The sequence below is a fragment of the Aulonocara sp. 'chitande type north' Nkhata Bay genome, linkage group LG18 (genome assembly GCF_057382095.1).
Source record: "Aulonocara sp. 'chitande type north' Nkhata Bay isolate Kocher_YH1m ecotype deep benthic linkage group LG18, A_spYH_male_GT1.1, whole genome shotgun sequence".
NCBI classification, from domain to species: Eukaryota; Metazoa; Chordata; class Actinopteri; order Cichliformes; family Cichlidae; genus Aulonocara; species Aulonocara sp. 'chitande type north' Nkhata Bay.
The window spans coordinates 40644239-40672238 of record NC_141361.1 but is presented as its reverse complement, the minus strand read 5'-3'; the positions used below and the strand labels follow the sequence as shown (position 1 = coordinate 40672238).

Sequence of the window (28000 nt, the reverse complement as noted above, 5' to 3'; positions counted from 1 at the left end):
CGCAGCAGTGATTCAAAGCCCCTGATTGTCTTCAAACGCCGCATTAGGCTGAAAGTTTACTTTCACTTCCTGAACTTCGTGGAGTGGCGCTTGTTGTTGGTGTGTGAAGAAACTGTAAGTTTGCTTTGTTTCCTCCTTTAACAGTTTGTCTTTAGGAACTTTACTGTTTGTTCAGCTCATGTTTGAGTTCTTCACACAACAAACTGTGTGTGTTTGTATTAAAGTCAGTGTGTAATGTTTCCTGGCTAACATCAGCTGTGTGCAGCTTAGTTCAGCACAAATCTGCCGCTCCATAGTTCACGGTAACGGACTCACAGCTGGACCAACGAGGCCGAGTGTGTCCGCCACTCTGAGCTACGTTCGTGTTTGTGTGCTTGTAGTTTGTACTTTGTGAGTTCACTCAGAGGACGCAGCGTACGTGATGACGTCACAGCCCTTTACCTCCTTTACTGTCACTGTGATTAATATTTACACACCACACGAGACACCTGACAGCATGCTAACGCTAAGCTAAAGCTAAGCTAACGCTAAGCTAGCCAAGAACCCAGAGTGATGTTAAAGCTGAGTAAACACTGACCCCAGACCAGCACCGTGATAAAGTGAGCTGCTGCTGCTGAACCTGAACAGGTAACAAAGTGATGAGCAGTCAGGCTGCAGGTTTCTACCTGTTCATGTTTCTACAGTAGAATCACTTTGAAGTAGGGATGCCAACCGTCCCTTAAAATACGGAATCGTCCCGTATTTAGAAACAAAAGTACACGTCCCGTATTGAGCTAATAAGCGACGCACTTTGTCCCGTAATACAGTGAGAATCAAAAGTAGTCTATAAATGTTAATGGAATTAACGCTTTGTTTGAAAACATAATTCCCAGCCCCTCTCCTGCTTTGTGACCAATGAGCTGACAGCACACTTATGACAATTCGAGTATGACAATTCAGATTACCGCTCATCTCATTGGTCGAGGAAAGGTCGCTTACAGAGAAAATACCAGAAGACAACAGATGACCACAACAAGAAGCATGGCCAACAGGGAAACAAACGCAGACACTGCGGTGCAAGTCTCGGACGACAGTACACCTAAAGCTGGGCAGACACTGTGCGATTTTTTTCAGTCGCGTTATTCAGCTCCTGCTCAAACTGCACGATTGACTCGCAGGGGTTAGAAGTTTGCAGGTCACGATGTACTCTCACACTATACCGCCCGATGCTCTGATGCGACCTGAGTGCTCACACTGTGCCTCCATAACACGAAGGTTATAACAGAAAATCTGTCACTCTCTCTCTGTCTTTCACTCACACACACACACCACCACCATCAACTTTGCTAAATTGCTAATGAAAAACATGATCAGGCAGCTGTGATTGAGCAGCAATGTAGATCCAACTATTTTCACGGTTGTTGTGGTCGTGATAATTTTGTGATGCCACATCGAAAAGGCTCGGATGAGCTTTCCAAAGTTCTACAAGTTGTGCCTCCATCGCTTGTGTCCAGATCACACGCTGCACAGCCGTGCTGCTCCGTCTTTTTCACGGCGTTTACGTGTTTGCGCGCGAGCAGTGTGAGCGGCTGTGGTGACACCCTCACGAGCGATTGATGATCGGGAGCTGGTCGTGAGGTGTTAATCACTTCTCGTTACCCCACGTATACTACACGATGCACGATGAAGGCCAAAATCGGTCCGATCACTCAAAAATCGGCTCAAAATGGGCCTAAAACCGCACAGTGTGAGCCCAGCGTTAGAGCAGCAATGTTTGTTCAGAGAAAGGGAAGAATGGGAAAAGGAAAACACCTGGCTGGAAAACGTTAATATGGGCATGTGCAGTGAATATCAGCGCTATGTGGCCAGAAGTGTGATAATATAATTTATTTTGTGTAATAAACAACTGCAAGGATAGATGATTACAACAAATAGATGACTAATACATAAAAGTAATACATAGATGAATAATGATGATGAGTTAAGATGCGTAATCATGGGAACAAGCGGGTTTACAAACAGGAGCAGCTGATTAGCATTAGAAAAGCTGAAATAATACCTCAACTGAAGCCAATTGTACTAAATGCACTAAATGTGCACAGTTACAAGAATGTTTTTCTTTCTATTGTTTTCTATTATTTTAAGTTAAGCAGGACAGAGTGCTTTTAAAGAAAGATTTACTTATATTCTCAAAAGTTAAGCATGACAGGCTTCTGTTTAAGAAAGAGACCTGTTTTACTGTGTTAATGTTGTCATTGTGAGCTAAAAATAAATGGCTAAATGATCATTTGTTTCACATGTGTTCATATCACAAAGAATAGAATATGCATCTACTTAAATCAAATTCAAGTCAAATGGTTAAAAAAATAATTTCACACACAAAAAAAGAGCTAGAAAATTCACCACACTGGGAAGGGTGAAGACAACTGGGTCGCCCGGCCCTGGCCACGAGGTGTCCCTTATTTATTTTTCAGGGAGTTGGCAACCCTACTTTGAAGTGTCTTTGTGCTGTTTCATCTTTGATTTGTGTTCATAAACACTCAGAGAAACATCACGTGACCTCATCAGGATCTGTGTTGGTGTGTGGGGCTGTACCTCAGCTTTAGATTATGGTGATTATGAGACAGTGTTTCAGCTCATTTTACACAGTAACATGAAAGTACTGTTATGAGGAGTAATGACGTAACATACTCCATTACTTTTAATTAAAGTGTTCTGTGTAATATGTGTAATAATGACTTTTTTGAGTAACTTCATCTCTGTCAATAACAACATTCATACGTGGAATAAAACCACATCAGTGGATCATTGCTGGAGCTGCCTGGACTTCAGTCTTCAGCATCTCAACCAACAGCATCGACATGCTGCTCCAGATGTCTGTGCTCCAGATGTCTGTGCTCCAGATGTCTGTGCTCCAGATGTTTGTGCTCAAGATGATCAGACTCACAGTTTCATCCTTGAAATAAGTGTTTATATTGTTGACCCACCATTGATCATGATCAGTGGTGGGTCAGCGACATGCTTTCTTTCCGTCTCAGGTTTAAATATCTGGGACTCTCCACCGTTTGGTTTTAAAACTGAAGAAGCTTCTCGGATGAAACGTCTTCCAGAAACTTAAAGACATCTCTTTTCTTTCCAAGCTCCTTAGATCACATGACCTGGATGACTGAACCTACAGACATATTGACCTGGTTTCTAGGTCACATGACAGGTCAGAGGTCAGCGACTGTAACTCGGTTACTCCTGTTAATGTGAACTCACTGAGTGTTTGTGGTTTACCTCTCAGACTGACTGAAGATGATGATGGAGGAAGAGGAGGACAGAGCAGAGTCTGCAGGGTCCAGCTGTCCGTCTGTGAGGAGTGACCGGTCCAAAGATCATAATCCAGGCTTCAGTGGTGAACCTGGAGCAACGAGGTCAGAGAGCTGAACTCACTGAGTAACAGAAATAATTCTGCACTGACATTATAATCAGTGTTGACTCTGGTTGATTGTCTGACTGTGTTTGTGAGCTGAGAGGAAATGAAAATGAGTTTGTAACAAAAATCAGTTTTGTCCAGTTTTCCTGTAAAAAGCTGAACTCTAATCTAAGAGGATGTTACTGACAGGAAACAGCTGCATTATCTGCAGTCTGTGTCATCACAGCTGCTTCAATCATGTTTGTGTCTGCAGAGGTCAGAGGTCACAGTCTGCAGGGTCCAGCTGTCCGTCTGTGAGGAGTGACCGGTCCAAAGGTGGAAATCCAAACTTCAGTGGTGAACCTGGAGCAACGAGGTCAGAGAGCTGTGATGACTCCTTTACATGTTTGTGTTTCCTGGATAAATATGACCTGAAACATCCTCAGATTGTTACAAAGATTCATTAAAAAGAAAACAATGAAAGAGAAAAGATCCAAATGTTCGACTTGGTCATTTGCTGTTTGAGGACAGTGATGCTCATATCTGTGGGGAAAGTGTGACCTGAGTGGGTTCATGTTTGTCTTTAAAGAACAGCTCTGATGCTCTTTGTGTCTGATCTGTTAAACAGTCTGAGAGGTCACACAGAGACCCAGCAGCTAAAGCCTGGATCATACTGGCTGCTGTTACTCCATCAGGACAACACTGAACCACAGTGCTGTTCATGGAAATCAGTGCAGCTTTACACTGTATCACCAAAGTACTGACTCGTCTGCCTTCACACATGTAAACTTGAGTGACATCATATTCTGAGTCCACAGCATTTATGGTAAATGGTAAATGGCCTGTATTTGTATAGCGCTTTTCTAGTCCCTAAGGACCCCAAAGCGCTTTACACAACCTGTCATTCACCCATTCACACACACACACACACACTGGTGATGGCAGCTACAATGTAGCCACAGCCACCCTGGGGCGCACTGACAGAGGCGAGGCTGCCGGACACTGGCGCCACCGGGCCCTCTGACCACCACCAGTAGGCAACGGGTGAAGTGTCTTGCCCAAGGACACAACGACCGAGACTGTCCAAGCCGGGGCTCGAACCGGCAACCTTCCGATTACAAGGCGAACTCCCAACTCTTGAGCCACGATCGCCACATTTAATATGATGTCAGCCAAGAGTTCAACATATAACAGCTTAAACTGTTCTGAAAAGGTTTTTTCACAGGTTAAAAAGTGTTTACGGGATTTTTAACAGTTCTTTCAGAAGCACATACGTGAGGTCAGACACAGGGAAGCAGCAACACTGACTGAACACAGCTTTTAGAGGCTAAATTCACATTTTAATAATGAAAGTGGCTTCATGTGTGTGTCCATGGTTCATCCACAGAGTGGAGCAGCAGAGCTCAGAGGGTCCCAGTGGTCAGTCTGCCCAGCAGCATCAAACACAGCTGGACTCCATGTTTATGGTCTGTACATGTACAACAACTACTTTATTATTAATATTAATACATTTGTTTATAGGTCCCTTTCAGAACACCAAGGACTCTGTGGACTAAATGACCAAAAGAAACAAACTTTGAAATCAGACGGTGCAAATGTGATCACAGGGAAACGTTTTAAACATCGAGGCTTTAAACAGAAACCAAAGTGAAACAGTTTGTAGTCGAGATCAGTGGGAATGAAGCTGAATAACTGTTTCTTCAATAACTCTGAGAAATAAATGACAAACATGATGGAAATTAGCAGCATTAGCACTTACTAATGATGTGAGTCAACACTCTGCTGTATTCAGACGACCACATTAGGTGGTGTAATGGAAACCAGTGGATCCAGTCCAGTCGTGGCGACCTGTGGCGAGTCGATCTGAGCAGCTACTAATGGAAACGGGGCCATAGATGTGTTTGTGCTTAATAACAGTGAATCACAGGATTTTTACATTACAGTTAAAATCTCATGTTGTTTGTTAAAGTGTGCAGTTCAGGGTGTGTTACTAAAACTGTGGTTTGCTCACTTTCCAAAGACCCAGCCCCCATAAAAAGCAGCCAATCAGCTCTAAGAGTTACACACACGTGTAAACCAGAGCAGCAAATCAGGTCCAAATGTGTTGTTCACAGTGAGTGGATCATCAGTGTGCTGCTATGTTAACATCCTGCAGCAGGATGTGTTTGGTCAGCTGGTTCACATTTCCTCAGGACCTTCTTGATGTGATGTTCTTCTGCCTCCCTGGCTGCTGTGTCTGTGGGGATGGCGTTCGCTCTGTGTTGTAGCGTCCTGATGACGCCCAGTTTGTGCTCCAGTGGATGATGAGAGTCAAACCTTAAATACTGATCTGTATGTGTAAACAGAGTGAACCTTTAAGACCAGCTGTCTGTATGATCAACTCTGTCACCTATAACATCGCCAAGTTTCTGGCTTCGATCATCAACCTGTTGGTAGTTCAGCTCTGAACACCAGTGAAATGTTTCTCCCACTGAAATCGCTGCATTCATATGAACAGAATCAGCGTTTTGGGACCGTGGAGTTGTGGAGAAATTCTCAGTTAATCAGATAAAGTCAAACTTATAATTGGTGAGGAGATCGTGGATGATCTGCTTCTTGATTGTAAAGAAGTGGATGTTGTGTGGACTGAAGTTCAGAGTGGTGGGTCATTCATAAATATTCTGTTCCAGCTGCTGGAGGACAACATCATCACGTTTGTGAAGAACGAGCTGAAGAAGATCCAGAAGGCTCTGAATCCAAATAAGCCCCAGTGCTTGGAGTTTCAGAGGGAGGATGATGAGCAGAGGAGCAGCAGAGAGGCATTTGTGAAGATCACAGTGGACTTCCTGAGGAGAATGAAGCAGGAGGAGCTGGCTGACCGTCTGCAGAGACGTAAGAGGATTTCTTACTTAAGGTTTTAAGCTGTTAGATAAATGAGACACTCATGACACCAGTGTGTTCAGTCATTTCTCAGTGGGTCAGAAAATGTCGTCAGCGATTTGTAAAATATGATTGTTAAAGTTGCATTTTTATTATTATTATTCAGAACTTCAAGCTGCAGTTTGTCATCGTAACCTTAAATCCACCCTGAAGAAGAAGTTCCAGTGTGTGTTTGAGGGCATCGCTAAAGCAGGAAACCCAACCCTCCTGAATCAGATCTACACAGAGCTCTACATCACAGAGGGAGGGACTGCAGAGGTCAATGATGAACATGAGGTCAGACAGATTGAAACAGCATCCAGGAAACCAGACAGACCAGAAACAACCATCAGACAAGAAGACATCTTTAAAGCCTCACCTGGAAGAGATGAACCAATCAGAACAGTGCTGACAAAGGGAGTGGCTGGCATTGGGAAAACAGTCTTAACACAGAAATACAGCCTGGACTGGGCTGAAGACAAAGCCAACCAGGACATCCAGTTCATATTTCCATTCACTTTCAGAGAGCTGAATGTGCTGAAAGAGGAAAAGTTCAGCTTGGTGGGACTTGTTCATCACTTCTTTACTGAAACCAAAGAAGCAGGAATCTGCAGCTTTGAAGACTTCCAGGTTGTGTTCATCTTTGATGGTCTGGATGAGTGTCGACTTCCTCTGGACTTCCACAAAACTACAATCCTAACTGACCCTAGAAAGTCCACCTCAGTGGATGAGTTGCTGATAAACCTCATCAGGGGGAAACTGCTTCCCTCTGCTCGCCTCTGGATAACCACACGACCTGCAGCAGCCAATCAGATCCCTCCTGATTGTGTTGACATGGTGACAGAGGTCAGAGGGTTCACTGACCCACAGAAGGAGGAGTACTTCAGGAAGAGATTCAGAGATGAGGAGCAGGCCAGCAGCATCATCTCCCACATCAAGACATCACGAAGCCTCCACATCATGTGCCACATCCCAGTCTTCTGCTGGATCACTGCTACAGTTCTGGAGGATGTGCTGGAAACCAGAGAGGGAGGACAGCTGCCCAAGACCCTGACTGAGATGTACATCCACTTCCTGGTGGTTCAGGCCAAAGTGAAGAAGGTCAAGTATGATGGAGGAGCTGAGACAGATGCACACTGGAGTCCAGAGAGCAGGAAGATGATGGAGTCTCTGGGAAAACTGGCTTTTGATCAGCTGCAGAAAGGAAACCTGATCTTCTATGAATCAGACCTGACAGAGTGTGGCATCGATATCAGAGCAGCCTCAGTGTACTCAGGAGTGTTCACACAGATCTTTAAAGAGGAGAGAGGACTGTACCAGGACAAGGTGTTCTGCTTCATCCATCTGAGTGTTCAGGAGTTTCTGGCTGCTCTTCATGTCCATCTGACCTTCATCAACTCTGGACTCAATCTGCTGGAAGAACAACAAACAACCTCCAAGAAATCTAAATTATTTAACAAACCAAAACTTCAATCTCTCCACCAGAGTGCTGTGGACAAGGCCTTAGAGAGTCCAAATGGACACCTGGACTTGTTCCTCCGCTTCCTCCTGGGTCTTTCACTGCAGGCCAATCAGACTCTCCTACGGGGTCTGCTGACACAGACAGGAAGTAGCTCACAGACCAATCAGGAAACAGTCCAGTACATCAAGGAGAAGCTCAGTGAGAATCTGTCTGCAGAGAAAAGCATCAATCTGATCCACTGTCTGAATGAACTGAATGATCGTTCTCTAGTGGAGGAGATCCAACAGTCCCTGAGATCAGGACGTCTCTCCACAGATAAACTGTCTCCTGCTCAGTGGTCAGCTCTGGTCTTCATCTTACTGTCATCAGAAGAAGATCTGGATGTGTTTGACCTGAAGAAATACTCTGCTTCAGAGGAGGCTCTTCTGAGGCTGCTGCCAGTGATCAAAGCCTCCAACAAAGCTCTGTGAGTAAACATGTGATCAGGCTTTATTTATAACATAAACAGTATCATGTGTGATGGACCCTTAAAAACTTAAACATATTTTTTTACATGATCATCAGCACTAAATACAGTATATTATAGTTAATGTTTGATGGCAGCAGTAAATGTCAGAGTGTCTTAAACATATCTGGGTGTCAGCTTTTATCAAAGTCACGTCCAGAATCATCCTGTAAGTAAATTTCTTTATACAGCAGCTTTCACAGGTCAAAAACCACAAAGTGCTTTACAATAGAAACAGGCAATAAAAACACAGAAGATAAAAACATTAAACAGCAAACACTGAACATCATACAGCCTAAAACTAGTTAAAGGCCACTCTGAATACTAGAGTCTGAATAAATGAGTTAGTGGGACCAGTAAAAGCCTTTGACTGGAAGATCTCAGATGTGAGAAGAGCTGTAGGATTGTAGAAAGTCAGAAACATAAACTGGGACTAAAAGTAAGGACTAAAACTTTAAATAACGCCTAAAATGAACTGGTTACCAGTGTGAAGAGATTAAACTGGAGTAATGTCCAGTCTAATGTGCTGGTTAAAAGCCTCGCAGCATGATTCTGTACTGACTGAAGACGTTCAAAGACTGTGATGGAGCCGTAGGTGATCAACTCCCTCATTGCTCCTCTGGTCTTATTGCTCTGCATCAGTGCACTGCTCAGCTGAAGATGAGTTCACTTCTATATGTTACAATCTGCCTCACCAGTACAGCTCCAAGGATCTGCAGCTGCTGAATCAATTATATTCCTCGTGTTTCTTCTGGTTTCCTGTTGTTAGATCTGCATGCTTGATTGTTTTTCAATCTCTCCAATGTCGTGCACTTTGATTTCCGACTGTACACAGTCTGTGAACCATGACAATTTGTGACAGAATGCAATGATCAGTGAGGACCCGGAGGACACTGACATTTACACTGTGCAGAATGAGACTTGAGACTTTATCTCACTGCTTTGTGGACGACTGATGGAAGGACTAATCACTATATCTGCTTTAATTGAACGAATTTCCATTTCACTGGTTCAGTCTCCCAGAATCTCTCAATCATACCTTGACCTTTTCCTAGAGTAACTAACCCTCACTCACCAGGATATGAGCCAGCCTTCCCTCTCATTGCTACATACTTACAGTCTTGCCTATCACCTAGGGCTGCACGATTAATCATTAGAAAAACGCGATCTCGATTCATACTTGTGTGCGATCTCATTTCCAAATGACAACGATTTAAAAAAACAAACAAAAAAAAAACGACGATTGTACCGCATTTTGATCCGGGACGTAATCTGCATGAAAACAAGCGCTCACTCTTCCTGCTCAACAAATGACAAGGGCGGAGCCTTATACCACGTGATACAGAAGCTGTGCCGTGTGATGCTAAAATTAGCGGGAAAAACAACGGAGAGCACGTCAGGGATGACGAGAAAGTGACAGGAGAAAATCCGTCCCGGTCAACCACCCAAACACCAATAACGGGAACCTTATACAGCGCTTCCCTATACCCGTCGAACTCCCGCAGGCACAAAGAAACTACGGAGGCTATTACTTATCACCTGACCAAAGATATGGCTCCATCAACACTGTGCAAAACGAGGGATTTAGGAAAATGATCAACACCCTAGACAAACACTACACAGTGCCGTCCCGCAACTATTTTTCTATTGTTGCACTACCTGCTCTGTACACGCAGCGTCGAGCAACGGTGGAGACGGAATTTCAAGCAGTACAACATTTTGTTGTTTTTATGTTTATTTATTGTTTTTATGTTCAGTCTCAACTGTTACGAAGTTGATGTGCAGTTAATAAGTGCAATAAATAGGGATGGGTATCGTTTAGGTTTTATCCGATACCGGTGCCAAACCGGTACTTTTGAAACGGTGCCGGTGCTCAAACGGTGCTTAAAGAATGGAGAACACAAACTTTGTCCAAAAACCTCTCATGCTCAGCTGTTTTTTTGTAAAAAGATAACAATGTGTGCCTTTCCTGCAGCTATGGGGCATATATGGTATCACTCTTGACTGGAAGCAGTGCTTAAACAATGGAAAAAACACAAACTTTGTCCAAAAACCTCTCATGTTCAGCTGGTTTTTTTGTAAAAAGATAACAATGTGTGCCTTTCCTGCAGCTATGGGGCATATATGGTATCACTCTTGACTGGAAGCAGTGCTTAAACAATGGAAAAAACACAAACTTTGTCCAAAAACCTCTCATGTTTAGCTGTTTTCCACTTTTTCTTTGGTCATTTTAGCCTTTTTGGCCAGGGTGAAGGGAGTATCTGCCATCAAACAAGAAGACAGCAGCATGTAGCTATGATGATGTTTGCTAGTTCACCTTACATGCATTAATGTAATAACGTGGTTAGCCTACTCAACGTAAATTACACACGAACAACATGAAGCTACTCATGCAGAGAAGAACGGCTGCTGCTGCATCATCATCCTCATCATTTCTGCTACACTGGCAGGGCTAGGGGCCAGGACTCTCCTCTTCGGGTTTTTGGGGGATGTTCTAACTCCGGGTCGATAACAGGCACCACACCCGCAGTAGATGCGCTCGGTGTGAGGTCTCGCAGCAAGCTATCAAATACGGCGCATTTCTGGGCTTTTAAAAAAAACGCTATGCGTCGCCAGGTGTTTCATCGGATTCGAGGTGTTACCTCCTTTGACAGTATCACAGTATCAGCTTAAAGCACTTGTTGCTGCTGAGTTTGCATCTTTTGCTGTGAAGTACAGCCAGACTTTGACCGCTTCGCCTTGGACATTTTTAATCTGTAGCTCTGCTCTAACAGAACGTACGTACCCGGCCCCGCCTACTATCCTCGGAAACGTAAAATGATTGGCTAGAAGTGTATCACAGCTCAGGAAAATAAAGCACCGAAATAAAGCACCGAAATGTGCGCTGCTTTTCGGTCTGGTTACTACCGTTTATGTCAGAACACCGGACACCGGTACCCATCCCTAGCAATAAATATTTATACTGGAAAAGAAAATCGTGAGAGAATCGTGATCTCAATTCTAAGCCAAAAAATCGTGATTCTCATTTTATGCAAAATCGTGCAGCCCTACTGTCACCTGTTCACAGAATGAGTCATCACTTGTTTTTGTTTAGCATTTAATGAACAAGTTCCAGGTCTTTATATTTACACAGGGAACATTTTTAAACTAAAACGTTTTTTAGCCATAAATAGTAATGCACACTGACATTTGTCTTTCTTTCAAAGGTTCAACACAAGAAGTGATTTAAATTAATCACAAACAGTTTGTTATCAAATGACAATTTTTCAGATTATGTCTTTATTTTGTTTTTGTTTTTTAGGCTGAGTGTCCCTGATCTCTCTGAAAGAGGGTATGAAGCTCTGTCCTCAGTTCTCAGCTCCCAGTCTTCTACACTGAGAGAGCTGGACTTAAGTAACAACAACCTGCAGGATCCAGCAGTGGAGTTTCTTTCTGCAGGACTGAGAAGTCCACACTGTAAACTGAATACTCTGAGGTGAGATCAAGTTATGTTGTGCTTTTCATGAATTGACAGAATTAACCAATAAGAAGCCACTAAATGGGGAAAAAAGTCAGTTAAACTTCTGTAATAGTTTTATGTTAGTGTCATCTCTTAGTGTTGACTAGGGCTGCATGATTTTGCATAAAATGAGAATCACGATTTTTTGGCTTAGAATTGAGATCACGATTCTCTCACGATTCTCTTTTCCAGTATAAATATTTATTGCACTTATTAACTGCACATCAACTTCATAACAGTTGAGACTGAACATAAAAACAACAAAATGTTGTCCTGCTTGAAATTCCGTCTCCACCGTTGCTCGACGCTGCGTGTACAGAGCAGGTAGTGCAACAATAGAAAAATAGTTGCGGGACGGCACTGTGTAGTGTTTGTCTAGGGTGTTGATCGTTTTCCTAAATCCCTCGTTTTGCACAGTGTTGATGGAGCCATATCTTTGGTCAGGTGATAAGTAATAGCCTCCGTAGTTTCTTTGTGCCTGCGCGAGTTCGACGGGTATAGGGAAGCGCTGTATAAGGTTCCCGTTATTGGTGTTTGGGTGGTTGACCGGGACGGATTTTCTCCTGTCACTTTCTCGTCATCCCTGACGTGCTCTCCGTTGTTTTTTCCTGCTAATTTTAGCATCACACGGCAGCTTCTGTATCACGTGGTATAAGGCTCCGCCCTTATCATTTGTTGAGCAGGAAGAGTGAGCGCTTGTTTTCATGCAGATTACGTCCCGGATCAAAATGCGGTACAATCGGCGTCTTTTTTTTTGTTTTTGTTTTTTAAATCGTTGATTTGAAAAAAGTCTTAATGTAGAAATTAGCGTCTGGGGTTTTTAGTGATATTTGTTCACTTTCTGTCTTTCATTTGCAATGAAATGTCCCATCTGCTCCTCTGAGTCCAAATTCTTTATTTTAGCAGTGCTTCATCCACCAAACCTTCTAGTTCGATTCCTGTATTCTGAAGGTTTTTACAGAGCTGTTTGTTCAGATATCAGAATTTGATTTTCAGAAAATTTTAGTAATAAAAATATGATCAATTGATTATTTCTGACTGAAAAGATGAAATATGTATTTGGTCATAGTGATATGACTCATTGCCTCACTTAAACATAAAATGTAAACAAAAATTCAAAACAATAGATTAATATAAAACTGAATTTGACTGTTGAGCTTAAAGTGAGCTTGAATGTTATTCACTTCCCGTTTTATTTTGGTAGTTATCGTCTCTGGTTTTTACTTTTACTTCCTCCCCCGACATTGTCTACATTAGTTTCAGCTGTAGAAGATTTATTGACTGTTTGATTTGTCACTTTTTTTAAAACTATAATTGTTGACTTATAAACTATTGCTAAAATGTATTTTTATTAAAATACCAAATAATTTATTACTTTATCATCTAATTAGATTATAATTCTGTAAATAGGGGAGATAGTGTGGTCTATGTGGGTTGTCTTCAGGTACTCTTCCTCCCACAGTCCAAGAACATGCATGCAAGGTTAACTGGAGATGTGCGATTGTGAGCATAAATTGTCTGTCTCTGTGTTTACCTGGCTACATCACCATGGTTACTGATGCTGAACCAATAACCTGGTCTGGATCAGGTTATGTTCAGAGTTTTTGTTTAAAATCAACTGAAGTGCCTCGTTTTCACTGATTCTTTCATTTACAGGAAGCTTTAAGTGTGATATAGAGTCAGTTAGGGTTGCAAAGGGGTGGAAAATTTCCGGTAAATTTCCAAAAAGTTTCTGGTAAATTTCCATGGTAAGTTAAGCTTGGGAATTTTGGAAATATTCCATATTGGAAACTTTCCATGGAAATAATGGGAATTATGGAAATTAATGGGAATTTAGGAGAACTAACTGGGAATATATTATTTCCAAGCATAAATATAAACAGAAATCATAAGAAAACCTCCATGCAAAATGTTTTCAACAGATATTTCAACAGATTTATTTGTAAGTACAGTAGAATAGAACACGTTTCAATAACTTGTTTCATGGATGAATAAAAACAGAAATGTTGAGTTCAATATTACCATCCCCTAACCCCGCTCATTCAAAAATGCCCCCTGTCCAAAAATCTCCACAAAGTCCCATTCAAAAGGTTAAATGAAAAATGCCACTTATCCTCCAAAACGTCCCATTAAACATGCAAATCTTCCTTCAAGCAATCCTCTTTTCTCATTTTTGCTCAGTCAATAGACTCTTCCTGGACCTCATCATCATCCAACAACATGTCCACTTCCTCAGCATCCAACTCTGAGTCTTCCTCTTCAGTGTCACTTTCCAGCCTTGTTGAGGATGGCTCTGTGTCAGGCTCAAAGAGCCGTAGGTTTGCCCGAATGCCGACCAGCTTTTCCACTCTCACATTTGTGAGCCTGTTGCGAACCTTTGTGTGGGTGTTGCCAAACAGTGACCAGTTGCGCTCGGAGGCGGCTGATGATGGTGGGATTTGGAGGAGGATGGAGGCTACAGGTGCAAGGGCCTCAGATTCACATAGTCCCTTCCACCAGGTGGCTGCAGATATGTGCTGGCATGACTGCCATATTCCATCCCCTTTCCAAAGGCCTTGCTTTGTTCGATACTTTGCCAAACTGCCTAGAAGTTTGCCTTTATCGAGACCCAGGTGGTCAGACATGGCTGTAATGACCGCATAGGCACCGTTGATCTCTTCCCCAGAAAGTATGCCCTTGTCATATTTGGGGTCCAGCATGTATGCTGTTGCATGCACTGGCTGCATGAAGCCAGTGCATGCTCCCTCTGCCGTTCCAATGACTTGACCACAGCCGTTTCCTCTGCTTTCAGTAGTGGGGAAGTGGGCAGAATTGTCTGGATTTCTTCTTTGAGTTCTGCAAAAAGGCACTGGACATCTGACAAGATGGCACCATCCCCCTCTATCTTCGCTATTGCTGCTGCAATAGGTTTGAGGATTTTCCTGCTGCTAGATACTCTTTCCCAGAACACATCATCCAAGATGACCTTCTTGATGTCACTGTCGATGCCTACAGACTGGGATATGGCCATCTCTTGCAGAGACTCCTTTCCCTCCAGAAGGCTGTCAAACATGATAACATCACCACCCCATCGCGTTATGCTGGGAAGCTTCAGTGTAGTACTCTTGTTCTTTTCCTTTTGCTTTGACAGAAATGTAGCGGAAGTTACTTGTTTGCCTTTAACATATTTCAGAACTTGCTTCACTCTCTTATTCAGAGTGTCCATTGTTTTTAGTGCCATTATGTCTTTTAGGAGAAGATTTAGTGTATGGGCTGCACAGCCAATAGTAGTTATATGTGGGTAGGTCTCCTCCACATGTGCCCAGGCAACCTTCATGTTGGCTGCGTTGTCAGTGACCAGTGCAAAAACCTTATCTGGTCCAAGGTCATTGATGATCACTTTTAGCTCATCTGCAATGTATTGGCCTGTGTGTCCGTTTTCCTTTGTGTCTACACTCTTGTAGAACACAGGCTGAGGAGTGGTGATTATGTAGTTAATAATTCCTTGTCCCCTGATATTGGACCATCCATCAGTGATGACTGAAATACAGTCAGCTTGGTCAATGGTCTGTTTCACCTTTGCTTGAACTCGACTGAACTCTTCATCCAGTAGATGAGTAGACAATGCATGTCTGGTTGGGGGAATGTATGCTGGTCGGAGAACATTCAAAAATCTCTTCCAGTACACATTGGATGTCAGCATCAGGGGTGAGCCAGTTGCATAGATTGCACGAGCGAAACACTCATCTGCGTTTTTCTGGCTAGTGTCATCCATAAAATCAAAGAATCCTCCGATGCCAGAGGGACCAGGAGCTGATGAGTGGGTATCTGACTCTGATACAGCTGAAACAGATTCATTTTCCCCTTGAGTGGAACTCCTGGCTGCTGCATGTGTTGGGCCTTGAGGAATTTTTTTGCACTTTGCAATGTGCTGCTGCATTTTTGTGGCATTCTTCACGTACGTCTTATCACAATATTTACACATATATACAGGTTTCCCTTGCACATTAGCTGGTGTAAAATGTCTCCACACATCAGATAGCGCATGTGGCATTTTTCTGTAAAATAAAACAAGAGCTTGTAAAAATGCTAATGCAATGCAAGAGATCGTAATAATACAATTGCAATATGATAATAAACAGATATAAATAGTAAGGCTAGCTAAACAACTGGAATGATCTTCAAAACAAAACAGCCAAATGAGGAAGCTAGCATCTTCTTTATGTTATACTAGCTATGGCTTATTTAGCATCTAACAGATGCTAGCATTTTATTTAGCATCTTATCAGATTGCTATCTATAGGATTAATACATTTTATGTGATATTCACAATTTAAACATTTAATGAATATATTTTCCCATAATATCATCAAAACTTACCTCACTTGTTAAGTCCACAGGCTCAAATGTGTGCCTTCAATACTCTTTGTCCTTCAGGCTCAAAAGTGTGGTCCATGTGTACATGTGATGGAGGCATGCACAGTGCCAGTAGGTGGTCTCAATAGCCATGCAGCAAGCATGTGCTCTGTACATGTGATTAAGGAATGGCATGGATATTCAAGTGTATTTGAATTGCATTTGTTTGTTTTTGTCAATATTATGCTAAAATATACTTTGCTCAACTATATTTAAGTTCCCTAAGAAGAGCCAACCTTCAATTTTGAAAATTCCCAGTTTATTCCCATAAATTCCCGTTAATTCCCGTTTATTCCCATGGAAAGTTTCCATCTTTGAAAATTCCGGGAATTTTGCAACCCTAGAGTCAGTCATATCTGACTAATGTCAGTGAATGAGGCCCAGCTGTAAAGTCACAGCAGTCACACTGTATGTGTCTCATTGTCACTGGAGTTTAGGCTCCATGCATCCAGCTGGTGCTGCAGAAAAAGTAGAAATGTTTCTGTTTGGTTCTAATGCTGAGTCTCTTTTACAAAGATAGCACTGCAGCTAATCCTGCTCATGTAGCCAGTTAGTAAAAACTCAAGTCACTGTCAGACACAGCAGACATTTATTGATAATCTCACTGTATGTGGTCTTTTAGCGCCTCCTAGTTGTGAACATGTGGAGTGGTGTTAGTCTGGGTGACGAGTGTAACTGTTGAGTGAGAAAGACTGTGGTCGTGTCCAAATTCATGGGCTGCTTCCTCCTGAGCACCCGGCCTTCGCGGTCTACGTGGGCTGGGTCCTCAGAAGGTCGGGTAGGCCGGAAGTAAGCAGCCGTGAAATTGGACGGTCTAGCCTTCTGATTAGCGTCACTGCTGTCTCGGTGGAGTTTAATAAACTCGGCCGTCTGCTCCTTGCTATCTAAAATATAACAGGACACTGGTGTAAATTGTTGACCATCTCACACGTCTGTTTAATCAGTTTTCTGTTTGACGTTTATTCAGTTGTGTAAAAACCAAGGAGGAACCCACCCGGGGGATTCATAGTTTTATTTTATCTAATCTGATAACTTTAATCTCAGCCAAACCGATTTACTCACGAACAAATAAAACACTGAAAAAGCCAAACAATGACATTTTTAGGTTGTCTAAGTGACTTATATATTACTTTTAACCTGATTAGCGAAAGTCTGCGGTGATCTGAAAATGATGTGCCGGGAGTTGTGCCGTTCTCGGCCGCATCAGTGACCCTCGAGCTCCCGGCTAGCTGTCGAGCTGGTGGGTAGCAGACGTCTCCGAAAACGTCGAAGCACTTTTGCAAATATGCGATATCTTGATAAACCGAGCAGATATTTGATGTTTACACAACTACTTTCTCGCCTGAAAATATGTTAAAAGTTTTGTGACCCAGAAAGATTAATAAGAGTAAATTTAAATCTTAGTAGCGGTCGCCATTACCAGAAACTGGAGTTTGGCTGGGCCGCAATATGAATTCTGGGATATGGTGGGCCACGAAGGACACACCCGACCCATCCTTCAAATTCGGGGAAAAGGAGGACGCATTTGTCGGCTGCATTCGGAGGAGTCCACGAATTTGGACAGCCTTCGGCGCGTCGCTGTGACGTTATCGGTCTACAAATGCGGCTCAGGAGGAAGCAGCCCATGAATTTGGACACACCGAGCATGCGTGCTGGTAGCACCTTAGCCACAGCTTGAGTGTGGAGGAGAAGCTGAAAAAGAAGGTTTTCTAGTTTGTAAGGAGGAAAAAAACTGAGAGGAATAAGTTAAAGAGAGGCTGGAGAGTAACACAGAGCAGCAATGAATGCTGCTCACACAATTTAGACAGTTTAGCATTAAATGTTCGAGTGAGTTAGCTCCCAGCTAACTAGCAAACCAGCTAACTAGCAAACCAGCTAACTAGCAAACCAGCTAACTGCACCCACAAGCTGCGACTGCGTCTTTCTAACAAGAGCGTCAGACACTCAGACTGGTTTTCTTTGTGGATGATGATTTATTCTCACTGATCCTTCATGATGATGCTGCCATCCACCCACTGCTCCTAGCAGTGTTGCCAACTCCTCAGTAAGGAAAATTGCTATTGGCTGTCCTAAAAGTTGCTGGAAGTCGCTGAATGACGTCATCGCCTAATTTGGATAAATGGTCATGCTAATGTAATTGTAACGTACGTTGTAGGAGAGAAAAATAACATCGTGGAAGCGACATAACGTGAGTAAAAAACGTCCTGGAATGCATTTAAATAAATAAATCATAGTTCTGTCTGTAACTATTACAACACTCTCACCACATTTGTTAACAATTCTCTCAACAAATGTGTTTCTCCTCGTTCTTTGTTATCCAGCTGAGACTTTGGGTATAAATGTGTCATAAACAGGAGAAAGCAGTGCAGGTTCAGTGTAATCAAACCTCAGACTGAGTTCAAAATCATCACCTGTCCCTGATACCACGTCAGCACCAGAACCATGATGTGTTTACTCACATTTAAAAAGGTGGAGGTCAGTGTGAATGGACTGTTGTCATTGGTCTGAATGTGCCTCCATAAACATGTGCTCTTCATTATTGATGTTTTCCTAATGAACAGAAAATGAGACTTAATAAAATCCTCTGACTGTTGTTGGAGCAGGTTGGGTCCTGGGTTTGAGTCCCCCGCTGAACCACAGGGGCTTCTAGCTTTGTTTCACAGTGTATAGAACAACAAATAAAACCAAATCTCAAAAAAACGCATCAAACTTTGAGGGTTGAACCAAGGATGAGGAAGCAGACTCGGCCCCAAACAGCTGGATATATGGATGTTACCACAGCAACCACAGCAGTGTGCTCTCAGTATATTTAGTTGTATAAAGGTGTTTGTGGTGTGTTGCAGCTGAAGCAGCCTCATGTATGTTGACACAGGGAGAAAATAGTGTGAGGACACTGTTCACAGCAGTCACAGCTCGCTGCCTTCAACAGTCTCTTCCTTCCTTGTTTGGATGTCACTGATATCATCTTCTACTCTCACACTGACCACCTGTTGGAGCTAACATGCTAACATGGAAGCCGCAGGTATGCCACCTGTGGCAGCTGAGGTCACGTGATCTGAGTGTTTGAACCACACGTTGAAGCAGCGTTTCCAAACATCTGCACTTCAGAAGCTCCAAAGTGTGGAAACGTCACTGTGGAGCATCCCAAGAGATTTTCTTGCCTCTGCAAAGCTAAGCTTGCAAACAGCACCATAGTTTGTCAATCCCAACCAATCAGAGCGCTCCTTATGTCACGTCACATGACGCGTGTGTTTACCTCTTTGATTAGCACCCAAAGAACTAAAGAAAGGCTAAAAGGACGTTCAGCCAATCAAATCCCTCCTAGGAACAGGAAGTCTAGAGAGGAAATGGAGCAGAGAAGGAGAATCACCAGTTTAAATGTCTGAGTTTTAAACTGGTGACCCTGTAAAGAGGCTTTTATTGACTCTGTTTTCTTTACAGCTTTTTTCACCATTTAAACTGTTTAATATCAGATTTAGAAATAACTTTTGGACAGTTGTTGTACATTTCCACTAAAATGTGACACAAATAATGACTTTCTGACTTTACTTTGGACTAATCTAACGACTCAGCCTAGCTATGTTGGACTTGGTGTGGAAGCAGCTCCCAGTTTGAGTTCAGGAGACAGACACCCTCTACTTTGAAGATCAGCTTCAAACTTTCCTTTTTGATAAAGCTTATAGTTCGAGCTGGATCAGGTGACCCTGAACCATCCCTTAGTTATGCTGCTATAGGCTCAGGCTGTTGATGATGCTCTGCTTTCTTCTCCACTCCCCTCTTTTCACTCCTGATGCTTTTATATGTCACGACTGCATGTCCTTAACTTTTGTGTCTCTCTGAGCTCATCTCTTCTCTTTCCCCTCACCCTGCAACCAGTCATGGTAGATTTTTTTGAAGCTGAGCTTTGTTCTCTTCAGTTGGGTGTCTTCCCTGCTGCCTTTAAAACGGCGGTGGTGAGGCCCCTTCTGAAGAAGAGCAATTTGGATTGTAATGATTTTAATAACTACAGACCTGTATCCAACTCACCATTTTTAAGTAAAGTCTTAGAAAAACTTGTTTTTACTCAGATTAATGATTTTCTCAATGATAGACAGATCCTGGAGATATTCCAGTCTGGATTTAGGGTGAACCACAGCACAGAGACGGCTCTCCTAAAGGTTTTAAATGATCTTAGATGTAACTGGGACGCCCAAAAGCTCTCAGTGCTGGTGCTGCTGGATCTAAGCGCAGCCTTTGATACAGTAGACCACGCTATTCTTTTAAACAGACTAAAACACATGGTGGGCCTCTCTGGTGCTGTACACAACTGGTTCACTTCCTGTCTCTCTGACAGATCTTTTATGGTGAGTATGGATACATGCTCCTCTAAGATCCATAGAATGACATGTGGTGTGCCTCAAGGGTCGGTTCTAGGCCCTGTACTTTTTAATTTGTATATGTTGCCTCTCGGCGGTGTCATCAGGAGGCATGGAGTGAACATCCACAGTTACGCTGATGACACGCAGCTGTACATCTCCGTGTCTCCTGATGACACCAGACCAATGGATGCCCTTTTTAACTGTATCTTGGATATAAGATCTTGGATGGCAGAAAACTTTTTACAGCTTAACCAGGACAAAACTGAAGTTTTAATTGTCGGTCCTGAGGCTCAGAGAGAGAAACTCTTGTCTAAATTACAGGCATTTTCACTATGTCCTTCGCTACAAGTGAAAAACCTGGGTGTTATTTTTGACTCTGAGCTTGGTTTTATCCCACATGTTAAACATGTAACCAAAATTGGATTTTATCATCTAAAAAATATAGCCAGAGTCGCCCTATTCTCTCTCGGGCCAACACGGAGATGCTGATGCATGCTTTTATTACCAGTCGCATTGATTACTGCCCTGCTCTCTGGTCTTCCTAAGAAGAATATTTCACCTTTACAACTCTTGCAAAACTCGGCAGCTCGTGTGCTGACGGAGACCAGAGGGCGGGCCCACATTACACCGGTTTTAGAATCGCTGCACTGGCTCCCCGTGTGTTTCAGGATCGATTTTAAAGTTCTTTTATTGGTTTTTAAATGTCTTAATGGTCTTGGGCCTTCTTATCTCTCAGATCTGCTTTTACCATACGAACCCTCGCGGACCCTGAGGTCCTCTGGTACTGGCCTTTTGATTGTCCCTAAAGTCAGGACACATACTCACGGAGAGGCAGCGTTTCAGTGGTATGGTCCTCGTCTGTGGAACAGCCTGCCGGAGGAGCTCAGGGCCGCAGAGAACGTACATGTTTTTAAGAACAGGCTCAAGACCCACCTTTTTAATTTAGCTTTTACTTAGCGTTTATTTATTTTATGCTTATTTATTCTATCCTGTTATTCTATTTATATTATATGCTGTGTGCCCAGCCTGGAGGCTGCAGTCTGTAACCGGCTCCCTGTGATAGTGTTTCCTCACCTGGCTCATGTGTGCCCAGCCCAATTTTACTCTTTATGTGTGTGTGTGTGTGTGTGTGTGTGTGTGTGTGTGTGTGTGTGTGTGTGTGTGTGTGTGTGTGTGCGCGTGGGGGGGGGATATGTATCCATGATCGTTTATGTTAATGAGAGTGTGGGGAGTGAGTTGGAGGGCGGGGGGGCGCTTTTAACCATGTAAAGCACTTTGTGCTATATCTTTGTATGAAAAGTGCTTTATAAATAAAGATTGATTGATAGATTCTCCTCCAGGAGCCTGTTTTCACTGGGAGGATCGTTGTGTCAAAGGGAGTTCTTCCTTCCCACCATCACCAAGTGCTGCACACAGTGGATTGTCTGGTTTTTGGGGCTTTCTCTCTAATATTGGAGGCCTTACACTGTTAAACAGCTTCAGACGACTGTTGTTGTCTGTTGGGAATTGTCACTTTTAAATAAAGTTACATTGAATGGATGTAAATGGATAGATGTTATTGTGACAAACAGAAAATGATCTTTAAAAGATAGATTGTTGTTTTGTGTGTCTGCAGTCTGTCAGGCTGTCTGATCACAGAGAAAGGCTGTACTTCTCTGGCCTCAGCTCTGAGCTCCAACCCCTCCCATCTGAGAAAGCTGGATCTGAGCTACAATCATCCAGGTGACTCAGGAATGAAGCTGTTGTCGTCTGGACTGAAGGATCCAGGCTGGAGACTGGACACTCTCAGGTATGGAGAGAATGTCTGATAGAGGAGGACAAGCTGGAAACATTTCCTGTGTCCTTCACTCACTTCCTGTTTGTTTCCTGCAGATGAGACATGAACAATCACACATGCAGGAATATTTTCAGGGACAGACACACTAGTCTAGCTGGATAGTACGTGGATATTTATGTAGGGGGTCTCCAAGGAGTCTGTTTGCAGGAACATTAATGATAACTGATAAGTCATGTTGAGAGTTTCCTTAAAAGTAGACCTACAGTTAGGTCCATAAATATTTGGACAGAGACAACATTTTGTAACTTAAGTTTTTAAAAATCTCAGTGACGAACCAATTTCAGTGACCAAAAACGCCGTTTACGTGTGGACGAAAGGTGCAAACGCATAGAAAAATCTGCGTTTTCAAAAATACCCGGGTACGTGTGGACGTAGCCTAAGGATCAAACCTCTATCATTATGCAATCGATTATAGAACTCTAAGCATATATGAGTAAATATTTCTAAGCATAAATGACAATCAACAATATAAACCTTACAGCTGGTTTTAATAACAGAATTTATTTGTTTCTCAAATGAGAAAGAGCTATCGAGAAACACTCCTAAATCTTTAGTTGTTAACTTTTCCAGTGGGCCAAGGTCAACATTATCTGCTAATGCTAAATAGGCTGCCGTTATTAACTAACGCTAATTTGATGCGAATTAGCATTATGCACTAATGTTAACACTTACTTTTTAACAATGTGAACGGCTAATGCTAACATTACAACAATGTTGTAATGCTAGGGTAAGCATTACAACATTGTTGTAATGCTTACCCTAGCATTACAACAATCTGAGCTGCTAATGCTAAGTAGGCTGCCATTAGCACCTACGTCTAATTCAAGGCAGATACGCATTAGAACCTAATGCTCATATCGTTTTCCTTTACTTTATAACAATGTGAGCAGCTACTGCTAAATAGACTGCTGTTATTAGCTATCCACCAAAAATATCCACCAGGGTGGATATTTTCGAAAACTCAGTTTTTGCATTTACGTGTGGACGAGAAAAACGGAGAAAACGCAGAAAACGCAGCGTCAAAGGTGTGCGCCTTTTTTGACGTCACACTGTGCGCCACGTTATTGTTTGGGTGAAATGAATTTCTACAATACTGTTACTGTTAATTCTACTCTCTGCAGTGTTTAAATGCTTACATATACACACAGTTACTGTCCCTCCACACATACGACTCGGTTCTGCTTCTATGCCCCAGCTTTGTTTACTTTTTCCCACCGAGGCTTCTAGACTTCTGATTGGCCAACATTTCTACAGGTTAGGAATATAGCGGTTGGAAACACATTTGTACTCTGTAGCTTTCAATCCTGACCAGTCTTTATAGTCATTACTGTGTATGTTTCCTATTTTCTCTCTACTCTGTGCAGCACTTTGGCTCAAGCTGTTTTTAAATGTGCTGATAAATAAATGTAGATTTCTTTGAATAAAACAGTGGAGCCGAGCTTTGAGCTCAGTGTGTAACAGTGTGTGTGTGAGAGCCATGTAATGTCCATGTGTGCATGCTGACTGTGCTGCTCTGACCCCCCTCCTCCTTTCAGGGTGGAGCCTGCTGGAGTCCGATGGTTGACACCAGGTCTGAGGAAGTGTAAGTGTGTTTTTAATGGGATTCATGAAAACAAAGCAGCACACATTCAACCATCTTCATCATGTCAGGAGTCATCATCAAAGTGTCAATCAATGAACAGATGATGGATCAATAACTGCAGCTGGATTGTGTTTGTTCTCTCCATCAGATTCCTGTCAACTCACAATCGACACAAACACAGTGAACACAGAGCTCCAACTGTCTGACAACAACAGGAAGGTGACACGTGTGTGGGAGGTTCAGTCATATCCTGATCATCCAGACAGATTTGATTATTATCTTCAGCTGCTGTGTAGAAATGGTTTGACTGGTCGCTGTTACTGGGAGGTCGAGTGGACAGGAGACGTTAATATATCAGTGAGTTACAGAAGCATCAGAAGGAAAGGAGGCAGAGACTGTTGGTTTGGATACAATGATCAGTCCTGGAGTCTGATCTGCTCTGATGATGGTCCTCAGTCTGTCAGGCACAATAACAGAGTAACATCCATCTCCTCCTCCTCCTCCTCCTCCTCCTCTGTCTCTAACAGAGCAGCAGTGTATGTGGACTGTCCTGCTGGCACTCTGTCCTTCTACAGAGTCTCCTCTGACACTCTGATCCACCTCCACACCTTCAACACCACATTCACTCAAACTCTTTATCCTGGGTTTACAGTCTGGAATCCTGGTGCCTCAGTGTCCCTGTGCTGAGTGGAGTGTAAAGAGTGTCTCCTGTTACAGAAACACTCTGACTGTTGAACAGATAGTTCAGTCTGTACATGTCTGTCTCTTTCACTCACAAACACGTTTTCAGATTCATGGATTCAATCAGTTGATGTTTGAAACTCTTCTAAATGATTCCTTGTAAACTTCTTCAGTCACAAACAAACAGGAAGTGATGTCACATGTGTTCCTGTCCACACAGCAGAATGAGTCTATTGCTGACAGTGATGTACAAACAGAGTGAGCATTTCTGAGGCCCAAAATAAACTGAGTAGTTCACTGAATGAACAATGGACTGTGAGCTCAGTTCCTTCATCATTAGTATGGATTATATATGTATATGTATTATATTAGTATCATATATATCAGGTGCTGCTGCTTTCAGTCATTGTGCAAATGTGCTGTTTGTAAGCTTGTAAAGCTGCAGTCAGCTGAGACTGAAGAAGTCACCTGATCAGTGAGCAAACGTTTCTGAAAACGTCCAGATGAACAGAATCAACCTTTTGGGATCAGCCAGCAATGCAGCATCATTGTTGTTCAGCTTCAGAGGTTTGCAGGAATGAACTGATGACCAGAAACAGCTGCAAAGTCCAAGAAAATACCAGCTGGAGTTCAGCTGCATTTGAAGAAGTCAAAGAAAAGTAAGGATGGCAAAGGGCGACGTTTTCTTCCAAAGAGCTGCAAACATGGTCGACGCCTCATTAGAAGAATCATCTGGACATTTGTGAGGAACTCTAACCAAGAAAGCAACGTCACACAGATCCAACAGACAGTTTCCATGACTGCAAGTGTTGAGTGGAAAAATGCTACATTGCATTATTGCATCCTCTCACCACAGGAGGCGCTGTTGGCACCACTGATTGCTGATCAGCTGTTCTCTGATGATCTGATTGATACTGTGAATAACGGGACTCACTGAACTCTGTGACACAGTGAAGATTACAGAGTTTAACTTCAACATCTGACTGACGTCACACAGACAGAAGGATGAACCAGTGAGGCACAGAACACAGTTACTGGAGATACTGGATCAGCTCCATGTGAACCTCTGATGGAGAAGCTGCTGAGCCAGAGAAACATCAGGACATGACAGCAGCTGCACTTATCTAACAACATGTAGCAGAGCTGATCTATGTTAGAGGATCTATCACAGCAGCTGAAGCCAAAGTCCAACACTGGATACCAGCTGAGCCTGTGCTGAGTGTAGTGTTACAGGAAAAGGGCAGAAACACTGGTAGCTCCCAGTGATGCTGACTGGGGCACAGAGCTGAATGATGCAGCATCAGGACACTGTTTCAGTCTGACTGACAGAGAAACCTGTAGCTGTATCTACATGTGAGGCAGAGGCCACACAAGCAGCTTTCTATGTTTCACAGTGACTGAGATCTTCAGTGGGGGTGGACATGCTCCTGTACAGACCTCTGAGGAGAACCAAGGTGCAGTCAAAGAGTCCAGTCTGTCCTCACAGATGTGAACATGTGCTTTCATCAGGTCTGCTGTCAGCTAGCAGGCTCACATCAGAATCACTGTTCCTGAAAAACACAGTCTGTGTGACATCATCAGTCAGCTGATGGTCCCAGATCTGAATGGTTTCTGTCTCTACTGAGGAAGTCAGAGAATATCACTGAGGTGTGGATCAGGTCTGAGTGAGCTGTGGAGGGACAGCTTTAAACAGTCCACAGGTCTCACGTCCTGCTCAGTCTGGTAGCAGATACCTCGTATTGTTCCAGATGTGCTGACATCAGCAGCAGCACAGCTGTGTGATACCATGAATCTCAGTTATTGATCCAACACACAGTAAATACAAAGATCAGGATTTCTGAGAGTAATCATTATGAGTCTGAACACATGATCACTGAATGTTAGTCTCCACAATAATAAGCTAACACAAGCAAACACAGCTTTCAGCTCTTATTTTGAAACTGGCTTATTTAGAGAGCTGTGATGTGAGCGTGCCTGGCTCTGAGGCACTTGGGTCAGCCTCTGTTGTTTAGAAGTGTTACAGACTGTGAATGACACAGACCTGTCAGTTTCCATGTTTGTCTGTAACACAGCTCAGGGCTCCATGCTGAACGCATCCATCCAGTGTTATTGATCCAGGACTGATACCAGCATTGGGATCAATACAACACACAATCACATGTGTCCACGTGATGCAGTTTGAAGAGCAATCAGATGTCTCTGTATGAGGAGGCGGGGTCACAGGAGGTTCACAGAAACTCTGCAGCAGCATCATCAGCTCACATGGAAACTTTGATGATTCACTTCTGTGGTGTTTTTACAGAAACACGTCACAAAATTAGCTCCACCTGTTTTGTGAGCTTTGAGTTTCTTGTCTTCATCCTGGATTCTTGTGTTGCTGTTTTTACACACAGATATTTCCTGGTTGGTTACTCAAAGCTTTCCAACACAGGCCTCTGTGCTGCCATCTGGTGGACAAACATGTGAAGTGCAGCGTGAAGCTACAAATGAAACTGCTTCAGCTACGTGTATATACAACATACTATAACCTATATAACTATATGTATAGTGTATTATGTAGGTGTTAGAGCTGGGGGTAGAACTGCTGATGGCCTGGTTGTTATTTATGTTCCCCATGGTTCACCAGCTCTCACACAACATCAGCACCAATGATCCACGTCCTTATAAACCTCTGAATCAGGTCCTGAAGCAGTGACGTCCTGAGTGAAGACCTCACTGATCACATGACTCTGGTCACCTGACTCAGTGTTTCTGAAGCAGTGTGCTGGGTTTTTAAAAATACGTGGCTGCTGCCTGATGTTGGGCCCACAGAGGAAGACGACTCACTCGCTCTTCTTCACTTCCTCCTTAAACATGTGGAAGGAGAGCAAAGTGCTGCCAGACTCTTATTTCTGACAGGAACAGAAGAAACCACAGCAAACTGTTGCAGTTCTTCATCTTCATCACAATCTGTTTATTTCTGATGGTGTCTTCAGTCTGAGGTTTGAAGTTTCCATGTCTGTGTGATGTGTGGTGTGAAGGCTGCTGGTTAAACTGGGACGCACTGAGTGCTCATAGAGAGATGCTCCATGAGTCCCAGTACAGACTACAAACATGGTGGAAACTTAGCTTTGATATCCACACACTCTGCACGTCTGTGAGGAACTGTGATGAAGATGTGCAGAGATCTGTGTCCAAACAGGAGAAAGACTGTAAAGACTCTGTGCTTCTAACAGCCTCTGTTAACATATGTGAGGCTGTTTGTTGTTGTTGTTGCCATGGAGCTTTGCACTGTTTGGGTCAGCAGGTCATGTGATCAGGTTTGTTCTGCTGGACGATGGTTCAGTGTCAGGTTTGTTTGCATTCATCAATAAATATCTAAATCAATCAAAGACTCCATGTTTGTTCTTCATCATGTGACCTCTGCT

At 43.0% G+C, this 28000-nt stretch overlaps 1 protein-coding gene across 1 annotated transcript; it reads left to right on the top strand.

The window, feature by feature from the left end:
* LOC147309255 (protein NLRC3-like) lies at positions 1-27996 on the top strand. Its single transcript, XM_086271960.1, has 10 exons — positions 1-114; positions 3266-3395; positions 3651-3752; positions 4764-4842; positions 6046-6247; positions 6402-8202; positions 11543-11716; positions 22109-22282; positions 23866-23912; positions 24061-27996. Exons 2-10 carry the CDS (start codon positions 3277-3279, stop codon positions 24597-24599), a joined length of 3237 nt encoding a protein of 1078 aa, XP_086128086.1. The 5' UTR covers positions 1-114; positions 3266-3276; the 3' UTR covers positions 24600-27996.
* The last annotated feature ends 4 nt before the right edge of the window (positions 27997-28000 follow it).

What these genes read in the sequence shown, in the direction of transcription:
- LOC147309255 (XM_086271960.1), top strand. Translation starts at nt 3,277, where the DNA reads ATGATGATGGAGGAAGAGGAGGACAGAGCAGAGTCTGCAGGGTCCAGC. An exon ending in GGCTGACCGTCTGCAGAGAC is followed by an intron (nt 6,248 to 6,401) that starts GTAAGAGGATTT and finishes ATTATTATTCAG; the next exon opens with AACTTCAAGCTGCAGTTTGT. An exon ending in AAAGCCTCCAACAAAGCTCT is followed by an intron (nt 8,203 to 11,542) that starts GTGAGTAAACAT and finishes TTTGTTTTTTAG; the next exon opens with GCTGAGTGTCCCTGATCTCT.